This window comes from Lethenteron reissneri, chromosome 18 (genome assembly GCF_015708825.2).
Source record: "Lethenteron reissneri isolate LAM-NWPU_2019-01 chromosome 18, ASM1570882v1, whole genome shotgun sequence".
NCBI classification, from domain to species: Eukaryota; Metazoa; Chordata; class Hyperoartia; order Petromyzontiformes; family Petromyzontidae; genus Lethenteron; species Lethenteron reissneri.
The window spans coordinates 14317298-14341526 of NC_083796.1; the positions used below are offsets into that span (position 1 = coordinate 14317298).

General features: G+C 47.4%; 2 protein-coding genes across 8 annotated transcripts in view; one reads left to right on the plus strand and one right to left on the minus strand.

The window, feature by feature from the left end:
- Window positions 1-11437, minus strand: part of LOC133343900 (WD repeat-containing protein 7-like) — a 131387-nt gene extending 119950 nt beyond the window's left edge. For 2 of the 3 annotated variants that reach the window (XM_061553885.1, XM_061553883.1), the window contains exons 1-2: window positions 11238-11437; window positions 1162-1333 (exon numbers count right to left, since the gene is read on the minus strand). In XM_061553885.1, coding sequence (XP_061409869.1) covers window positions 1162-1320 — 159 coding nt within the window. In that variant the 5' untranslated portion in view covers window positions 1321-1333; window positions 11238-11437. Of the gene's footprint in view, window positions 1-1161; window positions 1334-10684; window positions 10812-11237 lie in introns of those variants that run through there. The other variant, XM_061553884.1, reaches the window with a different exon arrangement.
- An 11015-nt stretch (window positions 11438-22452) lies between these two features.
- The window catches only part of LOC133343901 (protein unc-13 homolog B-like), a 174415-nt gene continuing 172638 nt past the window's right edge, over window positions 22453-24229 (plus strand). For all 5 annotated transcript variants that reach the window (XM_061553886.1, XM_061553890.1, XM_061553887.1 and 2 more), the window contains exon 1: window positions 22453-22781. In XM_061553886.1, the coding sequence (XP_061409870.1) occupies window positions 22760-22781 (22 nt within the window). In that variant the 5' untranslated portion in view covers window positions 22453-22759. The remainder of the gene's footprint in view (window positions 22782-24229) is intronic.

The following is a 24229-nucleotide window of genomic DNA, read 5'->3' on the forward strand; positions in this document are numbered from 1 at the left end:
ATTCAGTCTTACCACTGTATCACTGAGAGATGTTTTACAACCATGAGTCACTTACAATCACACTTTTATAAATGAATAAAAAGCAGAGGTTTTTTTTGCATCGATGACAGTAGTAGAGAAGAATTCGGGTTCATTTTCCAAGCAAATTTTGCCCGGGCATGGGGAAATCATCTGCGGTGAGAAGTTTCACACGGGCATCGCAGCGATCGCACTCCGCAAGAACCCCGGCAATCGGAGATCTCGGCAATGATCGTGGCACAACAACGGAGACGATGCAATGATTGCCAACGCTTACAGGACCGCAGAGGAAGACCTCAGAGAGAATGGCTTGACGATGACGACGGCGACATAAGAGATCGGTGCCAGTAAGACGTGCCACTGCTTGAGCATATTGACACAAGACAGAGGAAAGTGGACGACATGTGCAGTGGACACCTACGGGGGCTATCTGACCATGGATCGTGATGACAGGACCAGAATCAGAGCGGGACGAGAGTGGATGATATCACTCATTGCACTGTTTAACACAAATAAGAAATACTTGAAATATTCAAAAACATTCACTCTTAAAGTGGTGCTTGTGAGCATTCACTGCACATATTATCTAGCAGTCGGAACCAAAAACAAGACCATAAAGCATAATACTTAGTCAAATGCTTTAAACTTTACCCCAATAAATACATCGTCATAAGGTTGAGCGCAGTCATCATTAATAATTGCGGCTGTAATATCTGTACAAGCTATTATTATAATTGTTATTGCCAGGCCAGGTACACTCGAGTCCAGGGTACGAGCGGTGACACAGCCCAGTGGGAGCGCCTTCACCGCTCGTTGGAGAGGTTCGCGGTTCCAGTCCGGCGGCTGCCCTTGCTCAATACTGCGCGAGTATTCACCGTAAAAACACGCCGCGCGCATCACAGCGGACGACGGAGATCCCGTGACGCCCTTTGCAAGAGTGGGCCATTGTGCGCTGGCGTCGTGGTGTAAAGTCTCCAAATTTTAAACGTGACATGCAATTGAATCAATTTTAATCCACGTAGCAATGATCACCCCTCTACTGCGAAAACTTGACAGGGCCCGCGTTAAAAATAGTTATGAGACTCAGTCAGGCTTTTCTGGGTAAACAAGCGTAGTAGTAATACTATTAATAATCATAAACACCTTGAGATCTTCGTCTAGGTTCCATAGGCAGAGCTGCCCATCTTGGCATCCGGTCACAATTGTGTGCTGGTCTTCTGTGAGCAGCAGGCTGGACACGCAGTGATTCGGGGCGTGCAAACCCCAAAGCACCATGGGAAGGACCCGTTCCTTATCCGGCATGGTGGCACTAAACCTGGAGCACAGCAATGGCAACAAACCGCACGAAGTGTTACATTTTTCCAGAAACAAGGTTCAGCAAAAAAAGAGTCACGTTCGTGCTGAACCTTGATTAGTGTCATTCAAACACAACACTCCAATCATACGCCTCCAACCATATCCCTTAACCCAGCACACTCCTCCTTCACCCCAACCTGTTCAACACGGAGCCTGCGTCTCGCTCTGGTAAAACCAAGAGGCGACACCTGTCCATGGGATATACAGTGCCGTATCCTCCAGATTATAATTATTAATTTACTCTGCCAAGTTAAGACACACCCCAAACCCTGAAAAAGAAGAAGTGATTTATTAAATCGGGAGGATACGGTATCATACCTGTCAACCCATACTGTTTACCCGTATTCTAATACAGGGGAAAATATATTTGTTTGTATTTCTCCCTTGTGATGGAACTTTGTAGGGTGAACGTTGAGATGTATAAGGGCACGGGGTGACCAATACGGTCTGAATTGGTCTGTAATAAGGTGGGCACTGATAAGGGGTTGACAGGTATGCGGTATTGTATTTCTATGCAGAGCCGTCTTCCAAAAGATTATTAGAAATGCACCGTTTTGAAATGGCGAGATATGTCTCCTGGAAGATGAGGCACCACAATGGCCCTGTCATGTCCTCTGGGTGGCCATGTATTGTCATGTAGGACAACATTCTTCTTGAAGACATTGTGTTCTCCAGATTATAAAATGCACCCTCAACGTTTACTTTGATATAGAGAGGGGGGTGGGGCGGTTGAAGTGTGTCTTGACATTAAACACTGACATTCACGAAGTACAACTACAGCAGTGCCAGGTATTAGCATAACCGTGAATGGAAAATCCCGAGTGACCTCTCATGCCAGGTTGCCTGTGGAAGGATCTGGAAAGCGCTACAGATTACAGCTGATAAACAACCACGGTAGCATAGCAGCTGTTTCAATCCCATGCATTCTGATCCACTAATCCAACCAATGCCACAGGGCAAGATCCATACACAGCAGTCGTTGAAACTTGGGTATGAAGAACGCAAGGAGCTTTCAGGTGACCTTGTCAGTGAAGATTCCGTTTCTAGTGCTGCACTGTCCTCCCTGGCCAGGCGGCTCGCTCAGCGTCAGAATGTTGGGAGTGTGAATCCTGGTTGGGGGTCGCACCGCGCGTCATACGGCACGAGGTCCGAGGTGGAGCGAATCGCCGTACAACATCCCGAACAAAAACGCAAGAAGGGAGTGTTAGCCCAGAGGGCCCATTTATAGCGGCCATAATAATAATGAGTGACTTGTTTACCCAGGAAAGCCGCACAGATATTCACCACTCACGTTTAGCCATGAGCAGAAATCGAACTCAGTTCACTCGGTTCTTAGCGCAGTGGGTTGCCGAGAGCTTAACTGTGAAAAAATTACCATGCTTCCTCTCCCTTGGCACACACACATGCCACACACGCAAAATCAGGAATTTAAAATAAACCTCACATTAGTTTTCTAAATTCTTTAAAAAGCTCTTACATATAAAACACAGTACTTTAGGCACTTTAACACTACTGCAATATCACCGATGTTGTTTTTATATTAAAATAAATAACGATGAAAATTCTATAAATACAACTCTTCGTCAATCCGGTGCTGCGGGAAGGCCTACGACTTCCCACACGCCGCTACTGATGAGGGTTGTTTGACGGTGGAGTTCTTCACCATTAGTGCACCGTTAGTCAAGGTGGGGTCTGGCTCCGGTTCAGTTACTACTCGTCACTGATGTTAGCCGTGACTGAGAATCAAACTCAGGTCACCCGGCTCATTGCGCAGACCGTCAAACACTGCACTACGACTCGATTATTGCCCTGCTTTATTCACGACCGGAGTTACAATAAATCATATTTTGTTATAACAATAATAAAAACAATACCACGTATACAATTAGACACATCAAAGTGCCCAAACTCTGATGTGCTTTGGTGTGAGTTGATAACAAGAACAATAAAATACAGAAAAGTTAAGAAAACGAATTCCCTAATCGCACTCACAGAAGTAACATCCAACTAATAAATAAAAGCGTCCCAATTATCCATACACATAAACAGGTTAATTTTTTTTGTCAAAATCTGACTAATGAAGCGGTATGATTAAAAGCTAGTGAGTTTTTATATATTTGTGATGCATAGAGCAGAAATTCGTCTTGCTGAGGGTCAGAGGTAGGTCCACATAGCCCTTTCACGTAAATGTCACCGAGCACTTCAGAGGTTATTTCTTTCATGGAAAATTCTAAATGTACATTAAGCGACGTTAATGTACAAAAACACAATTACACGCAACAGTGGCGCCCTTCTGGACGACGAATGAAGTGAATTGACTTCTGCTCTGTATCTACACGTGGAAAATAATAAATGTTTAGCACAAGGTGGCCAGGTGCTTCAAAACGTCAGAGTGCCGCATCTGTCACAGCCGAGACCCTGGGTTCGAATCCGGGCATCTGCCTGTGATGAAACCGGGGTTGTCTAGCCATACGACGAGATGCCTGTCAAGGTTCATCCCACTCACAGCAAAGACTTCCTCTCAACCAACAGGTCTCGGTCTATTCCCTGCTCCACACACTCTCACATCGTTCTCCCGGCTCAGTGAGCTCAGTTAAACTATTAAACTAAACTATTTTTTTTTATTTTACCAGCTAAGACCAACTGATCTATATAGCTCTTTTTCAGAAGCGACCTGAGCGCAAATGATAGTTCAATGAATTGGCTTATCGTGTGGAAATGTACAGCAGCCAAATACTGTAAACGCATGTTTCTAAATGTGGAAGGAAAAACCGGAGGACCCGGAGAAAAATCTACGTGGAGACGGGGAGAGAAACACGCAAATTCCAAGTATACAGCAGCAGGCGTCGGGGTTGGGATCGAACCCACGACCTCCTGCATACCAGGCGAGGTAGTTAACATCTCGCCACTGTGGTATCCAGGAAAGAAGACTCCATGGGATTGTGACCCACAGCAGCCTTTCCCATTTGATTAAGACATAATGGTGCGTTGGAGGTGGTATACAGCACAAATAACAAACACGTCCTCAATGCGTACGTCAATAACACTGTGACCTTCAAAGGAAAACAATATAATCAGTGACGTTTCGAGCAATGGCCCTACTTCATGGGACATACACTCATTACGTGCTGTAAAGGAGGGACCTGTCCCGATACAATGCCAGTTATATCTCATTGCTTATAAAGCCACTGGGTTATTCACAAATATTATTGGGATTCTATGAAGAAAGGCTGCGCAGAAAACCTGTAGCTCAAATGTATTATTAATTAACTAATTCCCACATGTTATGTCATATATATATCAATATGCTGCAAGCTTCTCCCATAGGGGGATACTATTACATGCGGTTGCATGTGTATTGGACTGCTCTGTGTCTTGACAGGGTCTGCAGGCAGCAGACTCGCCACAGCAATTTTATTCTCAAAAATAAAAACCCCCGCCATTTCTTATCGCAAACGTGACATCCCTTAAATGAAAACTTGGGAAGTTTTTTGTTTGTTTCTTTCAAATAAAATGCTACCCTGTCTACGCGGATGCTTTGAAAAACAAGTGGGTGAAACAGCACGGAGGGTAAATGATTAATGTTAATCGTTCGCTTCCATCCACCTGTATAAGCAGCAGGCAGGGGGTGGTGCGCTCCGGTTAATGCGTCAAAACTCTTCCCGCGAGGACATTAATATTCAACTACGCTCACGCCTAGAGACGGACTACGCACGGTGACATTATTCGCTCATTATTATCCACGATCCGGTGTGTACACGGCACCACTGTGCTCATAATTATTAATGCCATTTCCAAATTTAGCACGTTTTTTTTCTAGTTCCGGTGGCTACGCGTAAGCTTTCAGCAGCCAACTTCACGCGATTTAATCCGGCTGCCTTGTCACTATGAACTCTCTATCCCCGGCTGTCACGGGGAAGCCTGCCAGTTGTGTTGGACAGCTGGACCATTCCCATCGCAATGACACAACGCCTGTATGGACATTGAGGCCGTGCTTATGAATGTTATAGTGGTTTAATTATATTTGAGACGTCGCTGTTATATTTTTTTCTCTGCGTCTTGGTACAAAACTCTTAAATTGTATTATTGAGTCTTTCGGTAAAGTCACGTAGATAGGTTTAAAGAAAATAACAAAGAATAACAACAAAAAACCTCCGACGTTTCGATTGCAACACAAGCGGTCGTCTTCAGGAAAATTGTCATTTTAGACGTTGAAATGTCTCGCTGCCTTATTCAACTACCTTGTCATTAAATCACCTCCGCCCCTGTCATGTTGAGTCACCGTTGACAATGCAATCACACCTGTGTGACTTTGGGTTGTGTGCCCTGGCCATTGACAATGAGCGTCCCCACTTCTCGTGTTCGCTGCCATGCAGCTGCCTGAAGCTAACGGACTGAATGACAACTTACGATTTTTATACGAAGCCTTGGTTCTAAAAACGGTGGTTCGTGAAGTGTTTCTCAGTGGGCATGAGTACTTATTCAACAATGCTTGCCTTGCGTGTCCACGTTGTGTCCAGATGGCTCTGTGTGATCATTGCAATTAAACGTTTAAGCAAACGCTGAAGGCAATGTTGACATTACATGAAAATCAACTCGGGCGTGTTCTGTTTACGTGACAACCCTTACTAGTCGGCTGTGTCGGGTGGTGGTGGGTTTTAACGACACATTTATATGTTAACGCGATCTAACCAAAAAAAACTATATTATTGAAATCAATGTTGGGTCAATGCAAATGTATTGTGTACATTTTAATTCCAGCATTGTCCATCAGCAAGGGTAACGCCAGTGTTGGGGGTGGGGTGGGGTGGCACGTGCCCCCCCAATGATCCGATCGAAATCCTTAATTTCTATCGGATCATTTGTGTTTATTAGTAATAAATCGGCATTTTGCAACCCCCCACTGCCACTGTGTAACATATTATTACGTGCCAAGGACACTATGAGATGATAAGACAATAGCCTGAGTCCATAATTGGCAATAAGTAACGGCAAAGCAGTTATGAGTGACTCACAGAATTGTGCGCAGTTGCGTATACAGGACACGGCTTCCCTGAAGTCATTCACCTTCAGCGAGCGCGATGCCGATCACACAACGCGGTTCGAATTCGACCCTCGATCGATGTCTGCGCCATCGCCACACACGCGCCGAATAAAAAGCAAGGGACAAGTGCTTAATTACGAACAACTCCTCTATCATTTTTCATTGCTGGAGGGGTTGCCCCCCTACCTGAAAATCCTGGCTCCACCATTGGTTACTGTGGCAATGTCAAGAGACCGCTCCAGGCATTTCACATGATGCAGAATTTTTTTTGCACTTTTTATATTTAACTGCATCTATCATATGACGCACACACATCACACACACAGCGGATTTACAAACACCCGTCAGCATTGTGTTGGCTGTGAGCGATGACAAGACAGCTGACGGGTCCTCGTGGCTCGTGTCGGAACGAGTCCCTCCTCGAGCTCACCGCTCGCTCCAGGGACTGGCCGCTGCCCGAAGCCTGCCCCGCACGAAATCACTCCTCTCATCTCACCACGAAGCCTTCGTGAAACTGAATAATCGTTCACTTCGTCGCACTCATTCATACTGAACGAGTTTTGGGACACGTACCCATCGTGACGCTGATACAACAGTACCTCAATACTGCAGTGCTGTGCTAGTTCCAAAACAACAATAATGTGTCTTATCTTCGCCTTTTGAAAACTTAAACAATTTACCGATGCATTGTCGTGAAGGGTAAAAAGGACGTGACTATTTTTATTTTATTTTTATTACGAGACTCGTATGATTATTTACATACACACAAGCGTCATGCACCGTGCACACGGGCTTTGCAAATGATTGAGTCTGCAGTGAAGAGCGCCGTGGGAGAATGCCACCGTCCCAAAAAGGAGCCTCATTGCCAACCCCACCGCAGAACCACCTGGAATGGTCCTACCGAGGGCCGGAATGCACGGCGGGCACGCGGCACTGGAGGAGGAAGATGAGATCCCCCCCCCACCCCCGCGGCATTGCGACTGCGACTGTCAAAGCCAAACCGTGGAACCGATCGTCCGGCTCATTAACACTGCACACATTCACAGCACCATTCCCGCCAGCACAAAACCTGGCTAATCACTCTGCCGTACAGAAGAAAAGAAAAATAAACCTGCAGTATGTGAACCAGTAAAGAGTACTTGTATCCTATTTGGCGATTCCTTGAGAGGTATAAATATCCACAGCTCACCAAAGAACATTACTATTGAACGTCCAAGGATGGAGGTCATTTTCAGATTTCTTTAAACTGTCTGATAATGCTGGTTGCACCTACCAGACAAACGTCACAGAAAACTGTTCAATTTTGTGGACTGCTCTTCGTGTGCTGAAGCAGTAATATATTGACTCAAAAGTTAATCACTTGACAATGTTATTAATCGACCCTGTCAGGTGGCGGAGGGTTTACGGCACGCAACTTAGTTTGGCGATCGCACTCAAAAATCAACTAAGAATCAAAATGCGTTTTGTTTGTGATCAGGAAAAAATGAACTCATACTCAGTCTTTATATCCTCCCTCACCTATTTGAGGTCGTGATTGAATTTGCTCAGAGTGTTCCACTAGTGACGTAAATGGCGACTTGCGATTGTGCGTTATTTTGTATACAGATATGCAGGAGCAAAAGAGGCGGGTAAGCCCCATTACCACGCATCGCTAACCTTAATAGCTTGGGCATTTGCAAGAATTCATTTTTTATTCAGGGATTTTTCACCTCAAGCAATAAGCAACTCACGCTGGTCAGCGTGGTGAAGTATGGCCAATTACTGCCATGGCACGATGAGGCCTTCATGCCATCCTGAATACGGTTTTAAAATGCACATTGTCTCTTAATGTACCCACAAGACACGAGGAAGGGTACAGAATGATCACTTCTCCGGTTCAAAATAACGCACGTGTTAACATCTGGGTCTTTAGTACACTGACTTCACACACGCCTTAAGCAGTATGAGAAAGCCTTCGATCAGCTCACTCCACCAAACAAAAGCCTCCCTGGAGTGGTCTTCTTGCAAGGACACATTTACGATAAGAAACAACGCAGTTCCACCTTGAGATCACATTAAGTTATCAAGCGGGAAATCGGCTCATATTTGGTAGTTGCCATCACAGAACCAATCCAAGCAAGCCACACCAGGCACGAACGACATCGAAAATAAATAAATTTCGGTTCACCACGAACTCATAACAAATATGTTTACTAAACAACACAGCAGAAGGTAGCAGCTGCATTACCGTCTGTGGCTGACCTAGCAAAGGGCATGGCCATTTCCTACAGGAATTAAATTTACTTCTGGATGAATGCCTCATTAATGGCTCCCCAAACTGTCAGTCGTGGGGGTTGCTTGTCCATACTTCCCCACCCTGGTCATCGCGGGTTGGTAAAGGAGACGGCCTTGAGCACCAGTTCAGAGGTCACTCGATATCGATGTTCGCCGTGGCCAGGAATTGAACTGAGATCGTCCGGGCTCTTAGCGATTCGCACAAAACGTGTGTAAACAAGAAAACGAAAACACGCGGCATCTTCATAAAATCGCCAGCATAAGTGCTCATAGTGAATTGTATCGCAAGGGGTGAGTGTCATGCTACTCCTGGGCGCGGTTATCTGTGCTTGAGTACTTGAATGTGAAGTTGTCGTTGTAGCTCTGCGTCTACATCAGCCGTACGAAAGGAGAAAAAGAATGTTACGCTTCCCGTGCCTGCCCCAAATTACATTATCTGTCACTGACACCAGGGTAACACTTAGCATCTCCGTGCAGGACAGGACACGTTGCCGCCAAGTCATAACCGTTGTCTATTCCAATATGAACAAGCATCTGAACTCTCAAACGGCGGGTTCACTCTCACTACATCCATACAAATTCACCCGTGTACATCTACACGGATGTTTTATCAAGAGGCAGGTGCAGTTCTGTATATGCATATATTTTCTGGGTCTTTCGGTAAAGTCACTTAGATAGAAAACATTACAATAAAATAATAAAAAAATGAAAATAAAGTGAATAAAAAGTAATACAATCATTTTCATTATTTTATTGTTATTATTTTTTCTATCTACGTGACTTTACCGAAAGACCCAAAGAATGTGAATTCCTGCAGTCACGAAAACTTTAAGTCAAGATTTATTTGCAAATAGTCACATTTTACGTACTGCACTGCACAGGGATATGTATAAGCATTTGGTGAAGAATATAATTATCATAAAAACTAATTTAAATCTGAGTGTGGAATTTCGCATGCGTAACGTTAGACAGGGCACAGCGGTGGCAAGATGTTAACTAGCTCGCCTGGTATACAGGAGACCGTGGGTTCGATGGCTGTATATTTGAAGTGCGTATGCTCTTCTCGTGGTCGCGTGGATTCTTCTTGGAGTCCTTCGGTGTCTTTTCTTCCACATTTAGAAAAATGCGTTTCGATTATTTGGCTTCTATAAATAAGCCACTTGGTTGAACTATCTGTGGCAAGGTCGCTTCTGAAAAAGCTATATAGCTCAGAGGGCCTTACCTGGTCAAATAAAATAATAAATAGACTGAAAACACCCGAGTGATTGACGGCCACTTTGGAGAAGGGTCAATGAGACCACCTCGCACGTGGAAACGAGGTGGATAGTGGCATAGTTGACGCTATTCATTCAGCAGTGGATAGATCACTGCAGGTCATGATGAAGTTAGAGTTTAATACACGTGCCAGTACAGTAAAGCAACCCATGTTATTCACAATGGCCGGGTGAGGAAGGGGACGGTGTCACTGACAAAAATCTTCCACCAAAATGTCGGTGTGTCATGGTCACATTGTATTATTGTGGGATATTATTCATTGACATTTTAATCTATCCCATTGCATGACCCTGTTTTCTTCACACTATTTAAAATGTGATCATTAAAATTGTCGACTAATGGGAATGTCAGCTCAGGAAAGTAAACCGAAGGGAAGCAGAAAATGAAAGGTGCTCTGAGGTTTTGGGACGATCTGCTCTAAATAATATTTCGACTATAAACCAAAATAGTGAAATTTAACAAAAAGTGCATTTAGCAATACGGTACGGAATTTAATGCGGTATTTAACAAATACACTTCAATTTGCAAATGTCATATTAAAATCTCATTCCGACATACCGTGTGGTGTAATACCGGGTGTTCCATAAAGTAAGCATCCACCGAAAAATAAACACAGAGTGGTATAAATGTTCCAACATTTTTCCTCATATTCTTAAAAAATGTTTTAGAAAAGTTAAAACCGTGAGTGATCTTCAACGAGATTCTAAAGAGTGTCACCTGAGATGTTGGCGATTGCTCGGCACTCAAATCTCGATACCTGGTGCTGGTGCTGTTGGTGTAGGCACCATGGTGGACACGTGGAGGTTTAGAAGGGTGGCACTCGTGCCAATGAGGTCTTCATACTGCCAAGTGGATTGTGTATGACTTCATCACACGTGGTCACATGCCAGTCTCGCTAAACGTACACTATTTGATCATCAAACATTCACGGCAACGTTTTATCTCCTGTGAATCTATCTCCTGCTTGATCTCTGCAGTTTCTTTACTCGCGCCAGGATGACGCGCTTCGTTCGTACTTGTGTGTAAATGTAGAATTACATGTTCCGCTTCTTTAGAACGCATTGTTAACCAGCTGTACGAGCATATGCAACGCGAGATCAGTTAGCAATAGTTTAATTAAAAACAAAACTGGACAACGTCATAATTTCATCCGCAAGCCAAACACACAAACCGTGGACACGATGTCACAGGAACGCCGCAATTAATTCGTGTAAGTTGCCCTCCCGAAGTACATAACGTTGTCAAAACTTTAAACCAAGAAAGTTAGTACCTCTCAGTGGACGAGGATGCAGGGACGCGGCTGAAAGTGACTGACTTTGGAACTTGACACAGACGCAGTTGCACGAGCGTGGCTCTGCGTGGAGGCGTCCGCTACACCTGGAGGCGTCGGCTACACCTGGGAGCGAGAGAGAGGAGGAGGGAGCGAGAGGAGGAGGAGGGAGCGATGGGAGGAGGCTGAACGCCGCGTGCAGTGTGCGGGGAGCGACTGCGCTCAGCAGGCGCGCCTTGCCACTGAGGGGAGGGAGAGGGGTGTCGGTGCGGGGAGCGGTGGCGCACTGATTAGCGCGCTGCGCAAACGAACCCAGCATCCCGAGTTCCATTCCCGTTCACGGCCACCAACGAAAGTGACGATTATTTGAACCTTAGATCAACTCAGCCTGAAATGAGTACCTGGTGTAAACATCAACAATAGGGAGACAAAGACGGCCTGACCTGGTACTAACCACCCCACTCCCTTGCGTGTCATTTTGGCCGTCATAGGTGCCCGCAAACAGCACTTGTGTCGACTATAGGGGGTTCTCATATGTACAGGAGGTTCATCTGCCAGTCATCCCCAGCCATTCAACCCACGGCACCGGGGTCTCTCCCTGTGACCTCCTTCCTGTCTGCGAGCCTTCCACACTTCACGTGGTGGCTTCAAAGTGCACCACTCCTGGCACAAGCGTCACCGTCGCTTCGCGGAGATTGCTGCTATTGCGCTGTGCACCCGTGGTGGTGTTGTGCACCATGGGTGGGATGTTTCTCTTCTTCCGAAGAGTCGATGAATGGCAGAATTTCGGGCCCAGCTTGTTAGATTCGGTTCCAGGGCCAAGTTCGTTTTTTTCCAACTCGTTTTCATTTGTTTCTCGTAAAAATGTCCCCTCGTATCTTTTGTAGCTGTACAGTTATGTTCGTTCTGTTATCCATAAATATATATATTATCGTATCACTTGTATCAACAGAAAACAACGTTATTGTTATGCATGCAAATTGCGACGCAACGTGAACTTTATATTTTTAAAATGTAATGAATGTATGCAGCTATCATAGTCTTTACCAATATTTGTATATGCGTAACGCCTTTGCTGTGGCGTTGGGTTGTGGTTGCATCCTCTGCCGTTTAATTATTCCAGGAAACCCCCCCGAGTTGCATGGCTTTTCAAGAAAGCTCCTGCACTCGGATGTTTGATCAGTCTCATTCTAGGTTATTGCTTTGCATGTGGCTATAAACCGGAGCGCACGGAGAAGACCCCACCACGCATACGCAGGGCAATAATACTATGCTGCACATTTCCCGATTACAGCCCCACTTGCTGTGCTGCCACACCCTGGCGACATTCCATATCCTAAGTATTGTACTCGGTGATGCTTGATTGGAGCACAAACACAATTAACACAAACGACTTCCTGTATACCAGGCGAGGTAGTTAACATCTCCTAGCCACCGTGGTTGGGACAGCAGGGGCACAACGCTGGAGATCGGCTATCGACTGTTTCAGCACCCGAGGGATTCAATCAGAAGAAGACTATGGCGAGATGTGATCATATTTATTTGACTCTTGTTTACTCAGAAACGCCTCGCAAAGTCTGAAGATTGCTTTTTAGGAGGGTCCTGCCAATGTTTTGCAGTAGGGGCAATTTTACCAAGAGAGTAATCAGGTAATTGTTCAGCATTGGGTTGATTGGCCAATACCAGTTAATTTTAAATATATATTTTCATGACCTCCCACGTTTGATGTGAATAACACCTGGGTCTCTCCCGTGACCTCCTGCCAGCGAGCATTCAAGTTCAAGTTCATGTATTAGGTGTAGCCCTGTGAGCCATTCGGCTCTTGAATCGGGTGCAACCGCAACAAACAAAAAACAGAAACATGAACACGTCACGTGGCCTCAAAGTGCACCTCGCCGAAGCTGTGGATGGCGGCTGCTGTGGAAGATGTTTGCGTGGGCGTTAACATCGGCACACGCGACCCGTGCCTGCGTGGCTTGTATCGGCCGATGTGCACGCCACAGAAGGGGGACGCAACACTTCCCACATCACACCGCGTGCTTTCAGCCCTGGAGGAAACCCACCAGCCAAACGTCTGTCTCAATGCCGCACACTCACGAATGGTTTAAAAATAATTGCCGTATTCTCCAGACAACAAGACGATGCCTTTTCCCCATGTATTTTAAAGAAAAAATCTGGCCGTGTGTTAATCATTTGGTAGGTGTGTGTGGGTGTGCTTCTATGGCCACACACCCATTCTGTGCCGTGCCGGCCATTATAGGTGCTCGCTAATAGCATTTACCTCAACAGTCTGCTAAGGGGCCGTCCATAAATGACGTCACGCGATTTTTGGACAATTTTTTACCCCCCCCCCCCCACTCGTCACACGGCGTCACAAAAAGTCAGACCCCCCCTCAAATATGACGTCACAAAGCTCTGCCCCCCCCCTCATCCAAAACCATATTTCCATTTTGAAAATAAAACATGCTTCAAATCGCTTTAAACTATTGTCATTGTAGTGCGTATTTAATGTGGCGCTGCACTCTGACGTTGTAGGAGAAAACATTTAACAAAAAGTCTATTTAATAAATTAGAACGTATTTTGATGTGACGTCACATTTCTCAACCCCCCCCCCCCTCGTCACACATCGTCACAAATGTCTGAACCCCCCCCCCCCCCTAGGTGCGTGACGTAATTTATGGACGGCCCCTAAGGTTATATGGGGGAATCGTTATCTTTGTCTTGTGCTTATGTGACCAGATTCGTCTAACTTTATTGACAAACTGGAGCATCTGGTAATGTGCAAAATATTACAATGTAATGTGGCACATTTCATGTAGTGGTTAGTGCATTTCTACCAACTGGGGCTGGCAATGCTTTGGCTCTCTGGTTTTTCGAGCCCTGGCTCTGAGACCACTCCTGTAGCTCATCTCCAGGTCCCAGGCTCCGCGCTGACTCTGCAGCTGAGACCCCCTGCTCTATCTCCAGGCTGCCTCGAGCAGCCCCTGCTCCGGTTATAGAGCAGCTTCACATATTTTCCCTTACTCCAGAGCCACAAAACCCCATAATTATCAGTCATGCACGAACCAGGCCACCTGGGTTCAATTCCTGGCCATGGCTAACTTCAGTGGCGGTTATTTTCACAAGTCCTGAAAGCTGTTATCGCTAATTAAATTACCGTATTTCCAAGGACAAAAATGCATCTTGGAATGTGTTACAGAGGCCATGCAAATGCATTTTTTTCTCTTCCTTGTTTGTAGAACGGTGAATGCAGGAAATAGTGGATCTGCTCTGGAACATCAGCTCTGGCTCCAGGCTCTGGAGCGCTCCAATGACCCCAGCTTCAGATCCAGTGACCCAGCTCCATCTCGCCTCCGGCTCCGTTTCACGACGTAGACATACCGGCAAACTCCTCTCCGACTCTGGGGCCTCGGAGCCAGAGCCTGCCCAAGCCTCATATCACCTCCGAGTAGCACGGATGGCTACGTACGGTGCCGAAGAAGTTCATCATCCATACATCAACGACGGTGCGGGAAACGTCAAAAACCACCGTGACCAAAACGGCATGAGGGCAGGGGGAATGGGGGGGGGATTGACAAAGTGCTCAACATTTGTAGCCATTTTAATTAGCTTTAATTAGTTGTAATAAAAATATGACATTTTACCGATAAAATTACATATCCCAGCATAAATGCAGTGTGCAGCTGTGACACTTTGAGTTCAGTCATTTTCATTAAGAGGTTTCAAAATGCCTTGCGAACGGTGGCTTTGCCGTGCAACCACTTTGCGCTGCTCCAGTTTTCTGCTCGGTGGTGCATGGGAATTAGCTGCTGTCTTTCACTTTCATTGTGCAGTGTGCATACCTGTAGATATGTTTTTAAGCATTAAGACCTGCTTACCTGTGTGGAGAACACCGTTCAAAGCAGAGAGGTGACTTTTAACAATACTGTATTTGAAAGATTTACAATGTTAAAACAATTCCATCACCCTGACGCATTCTTTTTCAAAATTTTCGTGCAGCAGGCTATACTGAGCTTGCAAACTATGGAAGCTAAATATACTGGCTATTCTTACACCAATTTCAATAAACGAGGGTAAATCATGAACGCAATTGCATTGCTGGGTGGACAGGTGAAGGGATTTAGGATAGTTACCCACCCAGAATGAGTCGATGGGCAGGTCGTGTATGGAGGGATACATGCAGCGTGGGCACTCCCACTTTTTCCAAGACATCTGGTTAATATGGAAGAGTAGACCAAATACCACCTCGAGGGGCCCTCGAGGTTGCTCTGGTGGAGGCCCTTCTGGCAGCAGTGGCTTTAGCTAACAAATCCAGGGCTGCACTTTTACGTTTGATCGCTTTACACGCGAAAAGCGGTTTGCATCGTATCTCTTCTCAAACGTTTGAAAGGGCACCCTCAATGGCAGCTGTCCCTGTGGGCACCAAAGCGATTTAGCACTGGCCTGCGAGCAGGCATCCATCTGCCAGCAGGGGGTGATGATTGCTATGTAATGCCAATTGAATAATTTGTTGGTAATTTTCTAATTTGGAAAATTTAGACGCATGACCATGACACAAAATGACCTACTCATTTCGAAAACCGTCCACTGTGAAGATGGCACGCATTTTATGGTTAATACACGCCACAGTAATAACTGCCGCTACCTCCCGAGTTTGAACTGTGAACCTCTTAAGTAAGTGACGAACGCACAACTGCTAGGCCACGTCAGTGATTAACCCGCTTAACCTAAAGCGTGCAGCATGCAGCTACTGAAAGCTACGGCGGATAGATGTGGAATCAATAGAATAAGATTAATTCAGAATCAGTGGTGACGCGTCAGGGGACACAGAGGATGAAAGTGTGCCCCCATACTTTAAACACCAAATCCCGCAATCACCACGAACAGCAGTTGAAAACAACACAAATAACAACAAAAAGCAAATATACTGCAGGCAGAAGGGAAACTAGAGATGCATTAAAACAACAATATTTATTCTTTGTCAATTATACCGACAGAATAATCCAATTGCCTGGAAAGAAATGCCATCTAAATGTGCTACCATTGACAAGCTATTACGACAGCATGCCCCCACTATCATAACTTACGCTGTAGTGCTAATGAGACTGGCCTCTTTTGGCACCGCTCACAGCTGCTGGTGGGTTACAGATGATGATCAGATTATCATGCAGCTCCACCATCTCCCCAAGCTGCAGGGCTATGCCTCACCAATGTCCAGAATTGTGATTCACCGGGATGATTGGTGGAATTGAAAAAGATGAAGGCCACAGACAGCGCAGCGTGAGTGCTGAGGGTTCAGGAGGCAGCATCTGGTGAGCAGGGGAGTGGAATCAGACGCAGAGTGGTCTCAAAATTAAGTGGGGCCTCGTGAACAGGAGGAAAGATGGGTCCTAGAAACATGCGTGAAAAGTGACAAATATCCCTCGGTATGTCCTTTAACGGACTGTCAGGGCAGGTGCTGTTACCGAGCACATATGTAGTGACTTATCGCGGAGACGCTAATTCTTGGAGGCAGTTATTTTATTTAACCGAGCACCCTTTGCACAATACACACCCTACGCTGGTGCACACTCTTCTCTCTCTCTCTCGTTTATACACAACTCTACACTGGCTGCTAGCCTATACACAACGCTAGCCGTCTGACACTGACGGCGCTGAACCGAGACAGACAACTGCCCTCTAGCAGCGCAATATCAGGTGAAGACGACAGCCACGATGGCGACGAGACGACAGCGATGACGGCGACGATCTTCAACAGCAACGACGGGGATCCCACTCCAAACGACAGCACCATGCCGACCGCTTTTATCTCCATAGTGGTGATGTTTGCATACCGCACCAGGTACTCATTTGAGGCTGAGTCGACCGGGGGGAGACCTGTGTTGGCCGTGAGCGGGAGTCAAACTCGCGTTGCCGGGTTCGTAGCGCTAACCGCTACCACTACCGCTCCTCTTACGCCCACAGGAGCCCGAGCAAGCAATTTCAGGGCTGCGCCTTCAGCCCCGTCTCGACAGGCGAAGGGGCACACGGCCCCGCGCAGCACGTGCTGCTGCTGCAGCTGCCCGGATGCGGCTGTCGCGCTGTGAGACGCGCCAGGCCAACCCACCGCTTGGTCAACAGAGTGCGCTGCACACTCGCGTCGGTGTTATTACACGGCGACATCCGAGCAGACCTGTAATAGGTGACCTTTAAGCCTTAATCAGATCAGAAGCCCGCTGTGATTCAACAGTCGATTTCTCAAGAGAGACACACAGGTTGGTGTGTACTGAGCAGTGCAGCACACAAACGCAATCCAAGATCAGAGGGAAATAAAATAAATGACTCGGAAGATTTGCATGAAATGTATGACTGAAATGAAACAGTTCTAAGTAATATATAAATCTTGCCTAGTGCAGCATTTGTGCATGGCGTGACTGTGATTTTATATATATACACTGTGCTGTGAATGTTCACAAATATTACTTTTTCACATATACACCCATATCTCAGAACACGGCGAGACGGATATGCAACCTTAACGGTTTCAAAGGGCAACGCGTGTATTCGGTAGCTCATTTAAAACTGAGGGAATGGGGTTCAGATGTAAAGCAGATGGAATATTGTTCTGTGTGCAAGGAGCGTCATGGTTGAAGGTCAGTGGATGACCACAAATAAATATTCCTCGTGGGTAGAGGCTACTATTGAAGTCCACATCATGCAGATCGTTGTTTGGATATTGATATTCACAGGGTTGGTGTACTCATTGAAGTGAAATACATATTTGGAGGATTTGGTTTTTGCATCCAAATCAGGTGAGACTAGAGGAGCAGTGGCTACGCAAGGGAGGCGTGTGAGCGAGCGAGATGGGGGGACTGGGTGAGGAACGAGTATGCATATGAGTTTGCATATAGAGGGACAAGCACGGCTTCATTTTTGCCGGGTCTCTCCAGGTCTGAGACTCAGAAAATATGTCCACATCCGGCACACCACATCCAGGAATGCATTATGACCGTTGCTCTGAGTTTACGACCCAAGCAATATGCAGTGAGAGATTGAGCCCTGGGAATATGATTTAGGAAAGACAGACATTTGTTTTTTAGCGTTTTGTGCACGTTGCTTTGGGTAAACCGGTGACGAGGAAGATATAAACTATGGATACCAGTGTGATATAGTGACAGAGCTCCACATTAATTCCCATAGATCATGGATGCAAGCTAAATACACTCCAATGATTTTTGCAGTCCGGCACTAACATAAGCCGCTAAAATGCACGAAACACAATTTACTGTAGTATAATTCAGTTAAGCCTATGGCTATGTTGTAAGCAGTCTCCAAAGCTGTGACTTGGTTTAACCAATAATTTGACAATTGTTAGTCTAAGGTCACTTAATTTTACAATGTTGTGAAAACCATCGCCAAATATGCGATTGGAAAATAAAAATATATATATACATCCGAATCAAGCACAACATTTCCGTAAAAATGTTTTAAAATAACTTATTATTGCGATTTGTCCATGAAAGCCTCGTTAAGTCTTCATGAAAAAAACTCAACAAATCGTCAGTTACGTGTTGCATTTTTCGCGCAACGCAGTACCACCAAATAATGCATTTAATTGTATCCTGACTTAAAGCTTTCGTGACTGCAGGAATTCATATTCTTTGGGTTTTTCGGTAAAGTCACGTGACTTTACCGAAATACCCAAAGAATATGAGAGGTTTTATGAGGCTCATGATTGGGATTGTTAGCCAATTTGTCATTTCGCCAGAGGAGTGCCCACAATACCTAGATTGAATAACATTCAAGAAATCCACAAACAATTATCGTTCCCCTACATGGGCGCACTGTAATATACCCAGGCACTGAATAGTCGATGGATCAGAGGAGAAATTAATACCACTGAAAGTTGCAAAACTTTAGTCATACCCGTGTATGCATACGGCCAATAAGAGTGGACTATTGTATAACCCACCCACATAATTATCACATCATTCACTGAACATGTATCACGTCGAGTGATACCGACAAGTAACGAAATACACGATTTGGGCTCATGGCCGAGCATCGTTTACCGTGAGTCACAAGGCACTCCTACAATGGGTTGTACAACATGGAAGCGCTACCACGCCCTACGAGGTTCTATATACAGTAGACGTATTGGACAGAGCAGTCATTGCCTGGGGGCCAAATCCTGCATGCAGCCTCCCAAATGAACGCCACTTTTCCGTCGCGATATCAACAGCGGCCACGACAGGGCGCGCGTTCACAGCTCGCAACGTCGTCGCACTCAGCCCACCACGGGAGGGAGATACAATCACGGGGCACCTCGCACGATGATCTGCGTGAAGGCAGCCTCCTCTTTCTCTCTGTATTTGCTTCTGAACACAACACTGGCAGCAGAAGTCGCACACCCCCAACTCCCCCTGGATTTGATAACAGTGTGAATGTGGTAACTGGGTTACCGTGCTCATGACAAAATAAAACGTAACAAAGCTAAATGTGTGCAAAGAAGCGTGGAGAGATGCAGGGTGGAATTTGGTTGGGGGATTTACCCGGCTCAGTTTCTGGGTAAAGTATTTTGAATTCGCAATGCGAGGTGTTGCGGATGCTGGCTGTGACGTGGACTGAAGATGGAAGTACATAAATGGATTGGTGATTTTCAATATGCTGTGCTTTGAATGTCACAGACACTTTTATACGTGTGGTGGGTTTTATCCGTGTGCTCTAGTTTCATCCTACAAGAATCCAAACTCTCACTCGTGGAAATGTTCAAAGAACCTTGTTTAGCAGGACTCAATAAAGTCTTGAGAACCAGTGAGGCATCCCAAGGTGAAATGCATTACAGTATTTTAAAATGCATGCAACACCTTCAGGCAATATCACACTTTGTTGAATTATTATTCTTAGCTATTTGTCACGACGTGTCGGTACGACTATTTGATCATACTTCACCATTATGGTCAATATGGTTTTACGTAAGCCTTTCTAAGGTATGGCTCCATTCCAACCCTCTACTGGAAAGTTGACCAATCGCACCTTGGAGAGATGCACGGTCAAACTTAACGTGCAAGATACAACTTCGCAGGTAAATGACAAGTAGGCAAACGTGGATAGGACGATTGCCACGCGAGTGCCAGCCACGAGATGGATCGCGTCCGAGAGGACATCCTCCGAGGAGATGGAGCGATGGAATCGGCTCGTGTGCAGGCGCTGGGTTCAATGTTGCATCGCAGGATCGTGAGAGATGGCGGAGGCCTTCATCTAGCAGTGGATTATCCGCAGTGCACTTCCTGACCCGCCCATACTGGACATCTGTGAAAAAGAGATTCAGAGCTCATCGGATTCCTCCTTCAGTCGAAAAAAAGTTTCTGATTCTGAAAGCGAAACTCTGCTCGGTCAATGGACTGGTTCTCCAGCTTGTGTGAATTGCAGTTTGCGCTGTATGATTACCATAACCGGTCATTTTCATATCGAATGTGCAAGTGCGTTTGTGTTTATTTATCCAAACAAGCGTCGAGCCGTACTCGGCCATATCAGAGGCAAATCTGGTGTCAATTTCACATTCATATGGCCGGGCGCAGTCTATCCGGTGGACAATACGCTCACTATTCACTTTAAACAATGGTAACCTCTGCCACACGCTTCTATGTTATATACACGTACCAGTGTGTTGGTGTACGTGTGCTAGGATGTGTGTGATAAATGTGACGTTATTGTAACCGTGTCGTTGGTGATGGTGAGTCCTTGTGATGGATGTGCGTGTGTGTTATGCTGACTGTGGGGAGCGGTGGTGTAGCGGTTAGCGCTACGCTGCGCTATAAACCCGGCTACACGGGTTCGACTCCCGCTCACGGCCAACACCGGTGACGATTATCTGAACCGGTTCTGAGCCTCCCTTAGGTCGACTCAGCCTCAAATTAGTACCTGGTACGGTGTGTAGACAAAAGCGGTCGGGCATGGTGCTGGCCACCCACCCCCTCGTGTACCGTTTCGGCCTTTATAGGTGCTCGCTAACAGCACTTACCCCTACAGTCTGTTAAGGCTATACGGGGGTCTTTGTATTTGTGTATATGGAGTGCCGATGGCTGGGACCAGCGGTGTCAAGATCGTCCTCTGTGGAGGAGGCTCGTGAGGGACGCTACTGGGTAGTTGGAGGCAGTCGCCCTCCAACAACAGCGGAGGGCGGAGGAGCGACGCTCACAACAACGAGCGGAACGCCGGGCGGTTAAAACACAGCAAGTTGGCACAGTAGGGGGCACAGGTGGTGCATTGGCCAGTCGTCATCTCAGTCGTTCAACCCGTGGCACCTGCTGGCTCTGTCCTCTGATCTCCTGCCAGCCGGCGTTCGACACTTCACGTGGCACTTTAAGTGCACTTAGCCTGGCACGTGGTGACGTGACCACCACTGAGTGGCGATTGGCCGTTGTTGCTGTTGGTATATGATGCATCACGGCGTGCGGTGAGTGTGAGAGAGACGGCCCACACGTGCGGGTGAGGCGGGTGAGGTGCCGAGGATGGAGAGCAGGGCGGTGAGGATCAGAAGATGGAAACATCAGGGGTGATGCGCGGGGTGCGTGGGGAGCGGATAGGAAGGAGTAGGAGGTGAGGAGTGGGAGGTGAGGAGGAGGAGGTGAGGAGTAGGAGGTGATGAGGAGTTGAAGGTGAGTAGGAGGTGAGGAGTGGGAGGTGAGGAGTGGGAGGTGAGGAGTGGGAGGTGAGGAATTGGAGGTGAGCTGTTGGGGGTAAGGAGCAAAAGGCGAGGAGCTGTAAATGAGCGAGCGGTGAGCAGCGAAGGGTGAGGAGCAGGGGGTGAGGACCAGAAGGGTAGGAGGAGCTGTGTCAAGAGCAGGAGGTGATGAGTTGGGGTGAGGAGCAGGGGGGGGGGGGGTGAGGACCAGGGGGGAGGAGCAGGGGGGAGGGTGAGGAGCAGGGGGGGATCAGGGGGGGGGGGAGCAGGGGGGGGGAGCAGGGGGGGGGGAGCAGGGGGGGGAGCAGGGGGGGGGGGAGCAGGGGGGGGAGCAGGGGGGGGGAGCAGGGGGGGGGAGCAGGGGGGGGAGCAGGGGGGGGGAGCAGGGGGGGGGAGAGCAGGGGGGGGGGGAGAGCAGGGGGGGGGGGGGAGCAGGGGGGGGGGGGAGCAGGGGGGGGGGAGCAGGGGGGGGGGAGCCGGGGGGGGGGAGCAGGGGGGGGGGAGCAGGGGGGGGGGAGCAGGGGGGGGGAGCAGGGGGGGGGATCAGGGGGGGGGTCTCCTCCCCACGTCACAAGGCAGCGTCACGTCTCCCCACCCCGCGCTAAGATGGCGAGGCGAGGTCCGCTCTGCCGAACAGCGGCGGCGGCAGTGGCAGTGACATCGCAGCGCGGCGCCGTGAGCAGAGCTTAGAGCTCAGCCAGCCAGCCAGCATCGCTCGCAACCACCACCACCACCACAACCAAGCAGCACCACCACCACAACCAAGCAGCACCACCACCACCACCCACACACTCGCGACGCCGGCGCGTGGCCACGAGCGCACGCAGCCTCCGCCCAGCCCGGGTTGGTGTCGAGATGTCGCTCCTGTGCGTGAGAGGTAAGCGGATATTTTGACATGTCACTAAATCTATACATCTCTCTCTCTCTTTCTTTTGGCGTCGCCGCCGTCGTTAACGTTCTTCCTCCTCCTGCAACGCGCGTGTTGTTGGTCGGCCCGCATCGCCCCCCTTGCCCCCGAGTGCACCTGCTGACAACACCGTCGCCTCTGCATCGTCGTGCGGGTTAGGTGATGATGATGGTGATGATGATGAAGATGGTGATGTGGTGGTGGTGCTTATTGCGTCGCTGACAACGAGAAGAGAGAGGAGGGAGAGTCCCTCGTTGCCAGCGGAGAGAGAGGAGAGGAGAGAGGGGAGAGAGAGAGGGGAGCGGCGTTTGTTGTTGCACCCCGGGACCTGTTGCCGCGCGCTCCGCTGTGCCGGGCTGCTGAGCGCACAGCGGTGGAGGCGTGCGGTGTGCGTCTCGCTGCACAGATTGTGTGTGTGTGTGTTCTCATTGTGTGTGTGTGTTCTGTGTGTGTGTTCTCATTGTGTGTGTTCTGTGTGTGTGTGTTCTCATTGTGTCTGTTCTGTGTGTTCTGTGTTCTCATTGTGTGTGTTCTGTGTGTGTGTGTGTTCTCATTGTGTGTGTGTTCTGTGTGTGTGTGTTCTCAATGTGTGTGTGTGTTCTCATTGTGTGTGTCTGTGTGTTCTCATTGTGTGTGTGTGTGTTCTCATTGTGTGTGTTCTGTGTGTGTGTGTTCTCATTGTGTATGTGTGTGTGTGTGTTCTGTGTGTGTGTGTTCTCATTGTGTGTGTGTGTGTTCTCGTTGTGTGTGTGTGTGTTCTCATTGTGTGTGTGTCTGTGTGTTCTCATTGTGTGTGTCTGTGTGTTCTGTGTGTGTGTGTTCTCATTGTGTGTGTGTGTTCTCATTGTGTGTGTGTGTTCTCATTGTGTGTGTGTGTGTTCTCAGTGTGTGTGTCTGTGTGTTCTGTGTGTGTGTGTTCTGTGTGTGTGTTCTCATTGTGTGTGTCTGTGTGTTCTGTGTGTGTGTGTGTGTTCTCATTGTGTGTGTGTATTCTCAGTGTGTGTGTGTGTTCTGTGTGTGTGTTCTCATTGTGTGTGTCTGTGTGTTCTGTGTGTGTGTGTTCTGTGTGTGTTCTCATTGTGTGTGTCTGTGTTCTGTGTGTGTGTGTTCTGTGTGTGTTCTCATTTTGTGTGTCTGTGTGTTCTGTGTGTGTGTTCTCATTGTGTGTCTGTGTGTTCTGTGTGTGTGTCTTGGTGTTCTCATTGTGTGTGTGTTCTCATTGTGTGTGTAGTCAGTGTGTGTGTGTAGTCAGTGTGTGTGTGTATTCAGTGTGTGTGTGTATGTGTAGTGTGTGTGTGTACTCAGTGTGTGTATGTGTACTCAGTGTGTGTATGTGTACTCGGTGTGTGTGTGTAGTCAGTGTGTGTGTATGTGTACTCAGTGTGTGTGTATGTGTACTCAATGTGTGTGTATGTGTA